The sequence below is a fragment of the Pelophylax lessonae genome (genome assembly GCF_965119305.1).
Source record: "Pelophylax lessonae genome assembly, chromosome: 11".
NCBI classification, from domain to species: domain Eukaryota; kingdom Metazoa; phylum Chordata; class Amphibia; order Anura; family Ranidae; genus Pelophylax; species Pelophylax lessonae.
This window is the reverse complement of record NC_138778.1, coordinates 165,571,550-165,583,421: the sequence shown is the minus strand read 5'-3', so window position 1 is coordinate 165,583,421 and position 11,872 is coordinate 165,571,550. Positions and strand designations below refer to the sequence as shown.

The 11,872-nt window shown below is 43.3% G+C and overlaps 1 protein-coding gene across 1 annotated transcript in view; it reads left to right on the top strand.

Annotated features, from left to right (window-relative positions):
• Positions 1–9,620: 9,620 nt before the first annotated feature.
• Positions 9,621–11,872, top strand: part of LOC309567473 (keratin, type I cytoskeletal 14-like) — a gene marked incomplete at its 3' end in the record, with an annotated part of 48,029 nt that continues 45,777 nt past the window's right edge. Inside the window, exon 1 of the mRNA XM_082272862.1 lies at positions 9,621–10,247. Coding sequence (XP_082128988.1) covers positions 9,687–10,247 — 561 coding nt within the window. The 5' untranslated portion in view covers positions 9,621–9,686. The remainder of the gene's footprint in view (positions 10,248–11,872) is intronic.

The window sequence follows — 11,872 nt, the reverse complement described above, 5'->3', positions numbered from 1 at the left end:
CTTATTTCACTATAATGCAGATTGGGCATGGTTTTCATTTTGCCAGGGGTGTTGCCAGGATTGCAAAGGGACCTAGGGCACCACAAGAAGAATAGTAATGCAGTGGCAAAGAGTGGGCGTGACCTAATTGCATTAACAGTGGGAGGGGCTTAAAGGGGCTTGGTAAAGTGGAGTTCCGGCCTATTTTGCAACTTTTGTGATTCCTGGAGTGCTCCTTATGCTGATCAACAATTGCGCATTTTCAATTTTTTTCGGGGGTCCCTTACCTTATTTTTAGGGCATTTTTGATTGTACACCCTTCTTCTCCCCCCTCTGTGGCTGCGGCCACCGACATCACTTCCGCCCAGTGTTGCTCATCTTAGTTTAAAAAAGTAATTAGTTACAGTTACAAATTACTTCTCCCAAAAAGTAATTGAGTTACTGACTCAGTTACCACATAGAAAAAGTAATTAGTTACTCAGCAAAGTAACTGACTTTTTTTTTTAATATTCTATAATGCAATTATGTTCTATAACATCTTTAATAGCAAAGATGTTTATATTAACTGATTGAAGAATAAAAACACTATATACAGTATTTTAGAACATTTGTGGCGTGGCACACTGGTGGTGACGTGGGCGGCACACTGGTGGTGGGCGGCTGCCTGGCTGGTGGTGGAGTGGGCGCTTGGCACACTGGTGGTGACGTGGCACACTGGTGGTGGCGTGGCACACTGGTGGTGACGTGGGCGTGGCACACTGGCGGTGGTGGGGGTCTGAGTCCTCCTGACTTAAGTAACCTTTTTTTTTTTGGTACCTGCTGGCTGCTGCTGTCTCTGGACTGGCTGGCTGCTGGTGGTGGTGTGGCACACTGGTGGTGGTGTGGTGGGTGACTGGTGGGGGTCTGCATCCTGACTCCTGACTGTCTATGACTGACAGAGTTTTTTTTTTTTGGTACCTGCTGTGCTGGGCCTGCTGGTGGTGGTGTGGCCTCTGGCCTGGCAGGCACACTGTTGTCCGGGTCCCTCTGGCTCCGTCCTCCTCCAGACCTCAGGCCTGCCTGTCTCTGTGCCTCTCTCCTCTTCTGGGCTGGCTGTGTGCGTTGGACTGTCGTTGGTGGACTGGTGGTGGTGGACTTCCTGCTGGCTGCTGCCCACTGCCCAGTGCCCTACTGCCCTGTGGTGGTGGACTGGTGGTGGAGTCTCCTCCTGGCCTGGACTATATTGTTTTTGTAACTGACTGTAAGTAAAGTAACTGTCTGCCACTGGTTGACTTGCATTTATATATTATATTTTTTTGCCAGGCAGAAGTTAAGTAAGTCACTGTCTGCTGTCACACAAGTGAAGTTATATACTGTGTCTGGTGGCACTGACAGACTGGCACTGTGGGTGGGCGGCAATGGCTGGGTCGGATCGCCGCCTCGCCGGACTCTATGCCCTCTCCCCTGTTCTCCTGGCGTGCTGTTCTGCTGCTGCTGTGTGTGAGACAGTGTGTGTCCGACTCCTGTCCTGGCGCCGCGTGAGGTGACTCACTCGATGAGTCTCCTCCTCTTCTCTCTCCAGTACCGCGGACAGCGGTCATAGAGAAGAGGGGGAATACAATTACATCTACTGCCATCTACTGCCATCTAACGCAGCCGGAAGTAGCGGCAGCAGCGTTACAGGGACAGAATGAGTAATCTGATAGATTACTCGTTACCCTGAAAAGTAACTGCGTTAAGTAACGCGGTTTACTTAAACGCAGTTACTTCCAACACTGCTTCCACCTTTGCATTGCATCCTGTGAGCTGTTTGTCATCACTCCCGGGACGCTAGAATCAGGAAAAACTCCCAGAACACTCCCTGGAATCAGGAAGAAGGACACAGCAGATTACACTGCGGCTTCAGATGCCCACATCCAAGATGGCCGCACCCAGACAGCGTTTTTAAAAGTAAGATTTTGACTAAAATCCAATATCGTACACCTTCTAAGTATGAGAATAGCGGTTCTGTAAAGGGCAATGGATTAGTATTATAGGGGTATTTTTAGTTAAAAAAGGTATTGGAGGCCGGAACTCCGCTTTAAATAAAACAAAAGCCCTTTAGCTCACATAAAAATGCTTAGATTGCTGTGCCACAAGTAAGTCTCACAGACATGTATAAACCTCAGCACAATATATATATTTTTTTTTAAAAATAAATTTTCAATTACATATGTTTTGTGTACACTGAAAAAAAAAAAGATGCCTCACCTGCCCCAAACAGCAACAGGCAAGGTGACACAGACAGCGGGTCATAGTAGCCAGTCACAGGCGCGACTGCAGCCCTAGGCATGTAGGGGCACACCACAAGGCCATATATTTTGGAATTATAATTCCTTTCCATGGGTGCATTGTGTGTCAAAGCGCAGTGGATCCCCCTCGGGCCCATGTGCATCGCAAACATCTGTGATCATAAAAAAAGGTGCATCCCATAAAATTTGAATATCATCAAAAAAATAATTTATTTCAGTAATTCAATTCAAAAAGTGAAACTCGTATATTTTATATAGATGTGTTACACACAGAGTAATATATTTCAAGCATTTCTTTCTTTTATTTTGATGATTATGGCTTACAGCTAGTGAAATCCCAAAATTCAGTATCTCAGAAAATTAGGATATTACATAAGACCAATTTAAAAAAAAAAGGATTTTTAATACAGAAATGTTGGCTTACTGAAACGTATGTCCATGTACAATAAAGTATGCACTTGGTCAGGGCTCCTTTTGCATGAATTACTGCATCAATGCGGCGTGGTATGGAGGAGATCAGCCTGTGGCACTGCTGAGGTGTTATGGAAGCCCAGGTTGCTTTGATAGCGGCCTTCAACTCGTCTGCATTGTTGGGTCTTGCGTCTCTCATCTTCCTCTTGACAATACCCCACAGATTCTCTATGGGGTTTAGGTCAGACGAGTTTTCTGGCCAATCAAGCACAGTGATACCATGATCAATAAACCAGGTATTGGTACTTTTGGCAGTGTGGGAAGGTGCCAAGTCCTGCTGGAAAATGAAATCAGTATCTCCATAAAGCTGGTCAGCAGGGGGAAGCATGAAGTGCTCTAGAATTTCGTGGTAGAGGGCTGCGCTGACTTTGGACTTGATAAAACACAGTGGACCAACACCAGCAGATGACATGGCTCCCCAAATCATCACTGACTTCACACTGGGCCTCATGCAACTTAGATTCTGTGCATCTTCACTCTTCTTCCAGACTCTGGGACCTTGATTTTCTAATGAAATGCAACATTTTCCATTCAAGGTCCAAGAGTGGCTAGAGCTTTAACAGACAGGTGGAAGTTAAGGTGAGTAAACGTCCCTTCCTCACATTTTTAAAAAATTGGAATTGATTTTCATCAAAGTGTTTGTCAATTGACAATTTCGATTATTTTTGTTTAATTTTCTATATCTATACACACACACTAATACAGTACATACATACAGACACACACGTGTGTTTGAGCTTTGGGGTGCATACCCTAATGCTATAGGCTGCGAACACCTATGACTGAAATTATGAAAAAAAATGAAACATTTTGGAAAGAACTGAAACTGAGGGGAAGTCTTCCACTGGGGATTTTTCTTTACTTTACTGCTTTGTCTAGAGCAGGGGTCTCCAAACTATGGCCCTCCAGTTGTTCAGGAACTACAATTCCCATCATGCCTAGTCATGTCTGTGAATGTCAGAGTTTTACAATGCCTTATGGGATGTGTAGTTCCGCAACAGCTGGAGGGCTGTAGTTTGAGTATCCCTGGTCTAGGGGATAGCTATGAAGGGAAACCTCTTCAATAAGATATAGATGGCAAAAAAAATGGTCCAAGCAGAGTTTTAAACTTTACCCATTGTATCTAAAACTAATAAAAAAAAGTTTGGGGTTTAACAGCCAATTGCCAAGTGGGCCAATTCTGACACTTCTCACATATATGTAAAAATCTACATTGTTTTTGCTAGAACATTACTGAGAACATTGATAGCAGAGGTCCTATAGAATAAAATGATGGGTTTTTCAAATTTTTATGACACATGGTTTTTGCACAGCAGTTTTTCAAACACAATTTTTTTTCAGAAAATACAATTTAATGATTTTTATGGAACATAAACCCAATATAATACCACATTTTTTTGTAAAATGTAAAAGATGATGTTATGTAGAGTAAAGTGATACCTAACATGTCACGCTTTAAAATTGCATATGCCTGTGGAATGGCGCCAAACCACTGTACTTAAAATTCTCCATAGGCAATATATTTTTACAGGTTACCAGTTTAGAGTTACAGAGGAGGTCTGGCACTAGAATTATTGCTCTTGCTCTGAAGTTTGTGATGATGCCTAACATGTGTGGATGTGATCACTGTTTACAAATGCTTACGTATGCATTCGCATTTGCAGAAAAGCACAGGAGGACGGGGTGCTTTAAAAAAAGAAAATTATTCCTATTATTTATTTTATAAAAAAAAAAATTTTTTTATACTGTCTCTTCAATATTTTATTTATTATTATTTTTTTTTTATTAACTTTATTGCTATCACAAGGCATGAATAATATCCCTTTTGACAGCATGGGCTGTGACAGGTCCTCTTTATGGAGAGATCTGGGGTCTATTAGGTAAGGCTTATTATATGCTTACCTATAGGTAAAATTTAGTGATGGAAGTTTACTTCCACTTTAAAGGGATCTGGACAGGGCAGGACTGCATGGGCTGAAAAGTACCTGTTTCTTAAAAGTCACATGCTACAGTACTTGTAGCAGGTGACTTTTAATTTTCTCATGCCTGGGTGAAGTTCCTCTTTAACCACTTCCCTCCCGCCCTATAGGCAAATGACGGTGGGAAGGTGGTTGCATTATCCTGACGTCAGGATAATTATCCTGACCGGACGCAGAGTGGCGATCTGTGATGCGGCGTGTCACTCTGTCACACCGCATCTCCGATCTCGGTAAAGAGCCTACCAACGTAGGCTCTTTACCATGTGACCAGCTGTGTCCAATCACAGCTGGTCACATAGTAAATAGGAAGTACCGTTGATCGGCTTTCCTCAGTTGGTGCCTGGCACGAGTAGAGGAGAGCTGATCTGCGGCTCTCCTGACGGGGGGGGGGGGGGGTCTGCACTGGTAATCAGAGCATTGATTACCAGTACAGACCCTTAGGGGGGGTGCCATTAGAACCACCAGGGATGCCCACCCATGACCCCAGGGATGCCCACCATGGCCACCAGGGATGGCAATCAGGGCTCAGGGAGCCTGCCAGTGCCCTCCCCATCAGTGCAGCCCGCCAGTGCCCTCCCCATCAGTGATGCCCAACAGTGCCCATCATTGCCATCTATCAGTGCTGCCCACCAGTGCCCATTATTGCCCACCAGTGCGGCCTATCAGTGCCCATCAGTGCCGCCCATCAGTGCCGCCTATCAGTGCCCATCAGTGCCGCCTATCAGTGCCCATCAATGCCGCCTATCAGTGCCCAGCAGTGCCGCCTATCAGCCCACCAATGCTGCATATCAGTGCTATCTATAAGTGCCACATATCAATGCCCATCAGTGCTGCGTAGCAGTGCTGCCTATCAGTGCCGCATATCAGTGCCACCCCATCAGTGCCTGTCAGTGCGGCCTCATCGGTGCTCATCAGTGCTGGAAAAAACATATCTATTTACAAAATTGTATAACATAAACAAAAAAAGTTTATTTTTTTCAAACTTTACAGTTTTTTTTATTTGTTTAGCAAAAAAGAAAAAACCTTTCGGTGATCACATACCACCAAAAGAAAGCTTTATTTGTGGGAAAAAATGACATAAATTTGGTTTAGGTACAGTGTTGCATGACCGCGCAATTGCCATTCAAAATGCAACAGCGCTAAAAGCTATACATTGGCCTGGGCAGGAAGGGGGTGAAAGTGCCCGGTATTGAAGTGGTTAAGCTTGTAAAGGAGCATTGCTTCTGTGGATCTACAAGCCTGCCAAGTTTAAAAGGAAACTCTAGCTCCCTATGGTGTGTTATACAGAGTTGCCAGAGCTGTAAGTAAAATAGTTTCTCCAATATGTTTTAATCAGACATTCATACTAAATATTGGCACAACCACTTTCTACACACCAGGACTTCTCTAGTGCTGCCCAATGCTTTAAACCACAAACATTGAAACACTTTGCCAATAGGCATCTTTTTTGCAAAGCGTATATTCAGGACTCATAACCCCTCACCACTGCCACATAATTCACTCAAAATCTTTCATTGATTTTAATATGATTATCCATGTAATCAATAAGAGAGCCTCTCATGTCATTTCTCCCCTAGCTGTTGTAAGTTCATTTGGGAACGTTGTATTCCCATTGTATCTCATCTTTATATACACTCTCCAGCCACTTTATTAGGTACACTTGGCTAGTACCGTCTTGGACTCCGTTTTGCTTTCAGAACTGACTTAATTCTTCATGGCATAGAATCAACAAGGTGTTGGAAACATTCCTCAGAGATTTTGGTCCATATTGACATGATAGCATCACGCAGTTGCTGCAGATTTGTCTGCTGCACATCCATACTGAGAATCTCCCATTCCACCACATCCCAATGGTGCTCTATTGGATTGAGATCTAGTGAGTGTGGAGGCCATTGGAGTACAGTGAGCTCATTGTCATGTTCAAGAAACCAGTGGAGAGATGATTTGAGCTTTGTGACATGGTGCATTATCCTGCTGGAAGGAGCCATCAGAAGATGGGTACACTGTAGTCATAAAGGGATGGACATGGTCAGCAACAATACTCAGGTAGGCCTTGGAAATTAAACGGAGCTCAATTGGTTCTAAAGTGTGCCAAGAAAATATCCCCCATATTATTACACCATCAACTATACTGTTGATACAAGGCAGGATGGATCCACACTTATGTTGTTTATGACAAATTCTGACCCTCCATCTGAATGTGGCAGCTGAAATCGAGACTAATCAGACCGGACAACGTTTTTTCCAATTTTCTATTGTCCAATTTTGGTGAGCCTGTGCGAATTGTAGTCTCAGTTTCCTGTTCTTAGCTGACAGGAGTGACACCCAGTGTGGTCTTCTGCTGCTGTAACCCATCTGCTTTAAGGTTCTATTTGTTGTGCGTTCAGAGATGGTATTCTGGACACATTGGTTGTAATGAGTGGTTATATGAGTTATTGTTACCTTTCTATCATTTCAAATCAGTCTGCCCAATCTCCTCTGACCTCTTACAACAACAAGGCATTTTTGTCCACACAACTGCCGCTCACTGGATATTTTCTGTTTTTCGGACCATTCTCTGTAAACCCGAGAGATGGTTGTGCATGAATATCCCAGTAGATCAGCAGTTTTTGAAATACTCAGAGCAGCCTGTCTGGCACCAACAACCATGCCACGTTCAAAGTCACTTAAACCCCCTTTCTTCCCCACTCTGATGCTCAGTTTGAACTTCAGCAAGTCATCCTCACCACATCTAGATGCCTAAATGCATTGAGTTTCTGCCATGTGATTGGCTGATTAGCAAATTTGTAATACCAGGATTCGGAACAGGTGGACCTAATAAACAGGTGGACAGGTTGACCTAATAAAGTGGACAGTGAGTGTATATCACAAATGCCATTGCTGTAGTCCTTCTATGTGCTTGCTCTCTGATGAGATGTTCTCTTAAATTAGAGTATTATTATATTATGATTAGTAGCAGCAGTAATAGTGAAAATAATGTCACACTGTCAAACAGGTCATTTACGTACATTGGCTATGTGAACAGTATTCTGTTATTCAGTGGATTCATTCATGTAGATGTACAAGCAAAAACAATATTTTTTTATACTGTATATACAGCTTTCACTAGTAGTCCTGAATAAACAAAAAGAAAGAAGCGCCAGCTTAGTGATGCATAAGGTTTATTAATACAAAAAACACATAGTGACTTACTCTTAGGTAACTAAAGGCCGGTACGGTAGGTGAATGGGATCATCCATCTTCTTGTCCTGGATACCGTTGCAGAGGAGGGGTGCGGGGTGTCGGTGGTGCGTGGAGGCTGTTGTCTGGCAGCCTGTCTGATATTGCTGTGGTGGTGGAGGACTCTCAGTGGGGCTCCACTTCCTACTTCCTGTCAGCCCGACATCACTTCCTGTGAGGCGGAGGGAAAGATAGGCGTTGCTAGCTTTCGGAGCATCCGTGCTCCTTCATTAGGCGGTGAAGGAGCACCAATGCTCCGAAAGCTAACAACGCCCATCTTTCCCTCCGCCTCACAGGAAGTGATGTCGGGCTGACAGGAAGAAGAAAGTGGAGCCCCAATGAGAGTCCTCCAGCACCATCAGACAGGCTGCCAGACAACAGCCTCTACGCACCACCGACACCCCGCACCCCTCCTTTCTGCAACGGTATCCAGGACAAGAAGATGGATGATCCCATTCACCTACCGTACCGGCCTTTACTTACCCAAGAGTAAGTCACTATGTGTTTTTTGTATTAATAAACCTTATGCTTCACTAAGCTGGTGCTGCTTCCTTTTTGTTTATTCTCCTCAGAGCCTCTCCTTGCTCCAGCTGGCAGCCGCTTTTCGTGGGCCCCCCTCCCCCTTCCACCTCATCCTTTTTTATATTTTTCTACCCATTTTTTACTTTCTATATTTTTACCTCTTCACCTCATGGTATGCCAACCACCATCAGAGAGCGCCATTTAATCATTGACTTTATACTAGTAGTCCTGACATGAAGGTCCTTGTTTAGCTACTTTCTTCTATAGGACAGCTATCTCTGATTTGTTCTCATGTCTTGTCACCCTGTCACATGCATGTCTAGCGCAGACACCATAAGCTTCAGTACTAAGACACATCACTCAGGCATGGTCCAGTGTGGTCACTATAAGAAATCCATTCTAGAGCAATGATGTTCAACTGAGGCTATAGCGAGTGCATGTAGACTGGAAGTAGCTGAAAAAGGTTGCAGGAAATCAGTTATAATGAGATGCAAGTAAAGATGAAAAATTATAAAAAACAGTATGTTATGCCAACCCCCCCCCCCCCCAAAAAAAAACCACGGTATTTATGTGTGATATGCAGTGTTTAAATTTACAAAATCTAAAGTTCATCCAGTTAGGGTTCTTCTGTAGTTCTGTAATTCCGATACTCTCCTTGTCATGGCTGATACTCTCCTTGTCATGGCTGATACTCTTCTTGTCATGTTGGCCTTGAGGGTTAACAGAACCAAAGATGGAGAAGTGAATCGTCTTATAGAACAAAATCTCTCATTTCAGCTACATTCCCATCTTTTCTGAGTAGGGAGGGGTGACCATACAGTTTTACCTGGTTAAGTGTACAGGAATGTCAAATGGATAGCCTGAAGCCAGGAGCCTCCCTGACTCAGTGAATCAGACCTTTTGTTTTAGAAGCTAGCAAAGCACACACAGACAATGCCTTCTCTCGTATATGTAAAAGAGTTTTCTGTAAGAAAGTTTTAAAGTAAGAAGAGATAGGGAAAGGGGGGGGGGTGTATGAGACACTTCTGGGTTATTTTCTCACACCAGTGAGGTAATTATGAATCCCGCTTCTCTCACGAAGTTGGCACGCAAATTAAAGCTGATGACTCTTACAAGGGACCCATCCTTCAGAGGAAATCACGCCCACGTCTCTTGGTATAAAGTCAAGGATAGAAAGTCTGGGTTTCTTACACTCAACCATAACATCAGGTAGCACATAGAAAAAGACAGACATTAGAAGTTCATCATGAGCTCATACAACGTGAAGCAAACCTATTCATCATCAGGATCCTCAAGTGGCTTGGGGTTAGGTGGTGGTTCAAGCAGAGTGTCCATGGGTAGCTACAGGGCACCTAGCATCCACGGAGGCAGCGGGGGTAGAAACGTCTCCATCTCAAGGGTGGTGTCTTCTGGGGTTAGTGGTCTTGGTAGCTGCTATGGTGGTGGATATGGTGGTGGACAAGGTGGTGGACAAGGTGGTGGACAAGGTGGTGGACTAGGTGGTGGACTAGGTGGTGGTTTCGGTAGCGGTTACGGTGGCGGTTACGGTGGCAGCTACTCATCTAACTTCGGTTATGGCTATGGAGGTGGATTAGGAGGTGGGGATGGTCTCCTGGCTGGAGGGGAGAAGCAAACCATGCAGAACCTGAATGACCGTCTGGCCTCCTACCTGGACAAGGTGCGCTCTCTGGAAGAGGCTAATTCTGAGCTGGAGATCAAAATCAGGCAGTGGTATGAGAAGCAAGTCCCCAGCGTATCTCATGACTACAGCCAATACTACAAAATTATTGAGGATCTTCGTAACAAGGTAAGAGCAGGTTCACCACATTACTATTTACACCTACTGTTCAGATTTGAACCGTTATTTGGCATTCCTGTGCAAGAATTTATCATGTAAAAAAAAAAAAAAAATGAATTTATTATTTAAAACATCCAACCCAAAGCAACCAATTAATTCTCTGTTCACGTAGAGAAATCAATTGAGATTTTTTTCTACTTGGCTGTTGCTATGATTTTCTTTTGTACTTTTCACACCATTATCTCTCTTTGCAAAGCTTTAGGTTGTCATTTTCACTATAATTGCTAGTGGCATAATTAATGGCAGGTACTTTATTATTTTACATTGTTTGGAGGATTATTGTGTTACCCTTTTCTTATTTAGCCTCAAAAGCAAATGGCTATTACAGTCATACAAAAGACAGAAAACTTAAAATAAGACAATACATTAATCTAGCACAAGAAAATAATCTTAAAGTAAACATCATTGTAACACATATTGTATATGCCATTACAATAAAACAGTCTACATAGTTTAGAAGTTATAGTGCCAAATTATTTGGCATTATATATCTCATTTGCAAAAGTGAAATCTTTGTGATTGTACAACTTTCCACCATGTATATGCTCAAAACGATGACATCATTCCACTAATGACTCACAATGATGACGCAATCAATGTGAGACATGCAAGCTGGATTGCACCCATTTTGTACAGGGCCTATAATAAATTATAATTACATTAAAGTTCTGATACACTATATATTTAAGCTGTATGCAAATGAAAATTTCTATTTCTAGAAACATTCTTTAAAAACTAAGAAAATAAACTCTCAATAGCAGAAGAAGCAAAGATAGTTTTATGAATTAAGCTGTCTTAGGGAAAAGCAGTTCTTGTTTCTGGTTGCTGTGGGTGACATAGTTACTTTGTATCATAAGATTCAACTCCTTAGAGCCCATTCACACTGCCGCGACTTGTCAGGCGACTTGTCAGCCTGACAAGTCGCGGTCGGTCGCGGTCCATTGAGTAGTACATGACCCGTTCTAATAGGAGCGACACAAGTCGCTCCGACTTAGAAAAAGGGTCATGTACTACTTTGGGGCGACCTTGGAGCGACTTGCATAGACTTCCATTATGTGAAGTCCCTGCAAGTCGCTCCGAAGTCGAGGTGCACAGCGGTGCATGTGACTTCACAGGTCGCCCCCCGAAGTCGTGTCGCCTTAGTGTGAACTGGCTCTTAGGCCTCATTCAGATGTGCATCAACCCTTGACACCCCTCTGAAAAGTGATCCACAGTGGATCATCTTTCAGATGGTGGTTGACAGGTGACTGGAATGTTTCCTCATCACCTGTTTTAACCCTGAAAAGGTCGAACCACCACACTACTACCGCTTAATTGGTTCATGTTTTGGTGGCGGTACTTCCTGCTGAACATGACAGGGAGTTTAAATTTTACTGCCACATGTGTAGTACCCAGAGCTGCATGTCTTTCTTTAGGCAGGTGCTTGTGAAGATGGTAAAACTGGCAGCCTGGGTGAACGAGCCCTTACCTCTACTTTTATAGACTATTGGTCTGATTTCTAAATAAATGATGTGATATGATTACAAAGAAAATGTTTTCTACCATAAAACATAAATGGATGCTTTTTTTAAGAA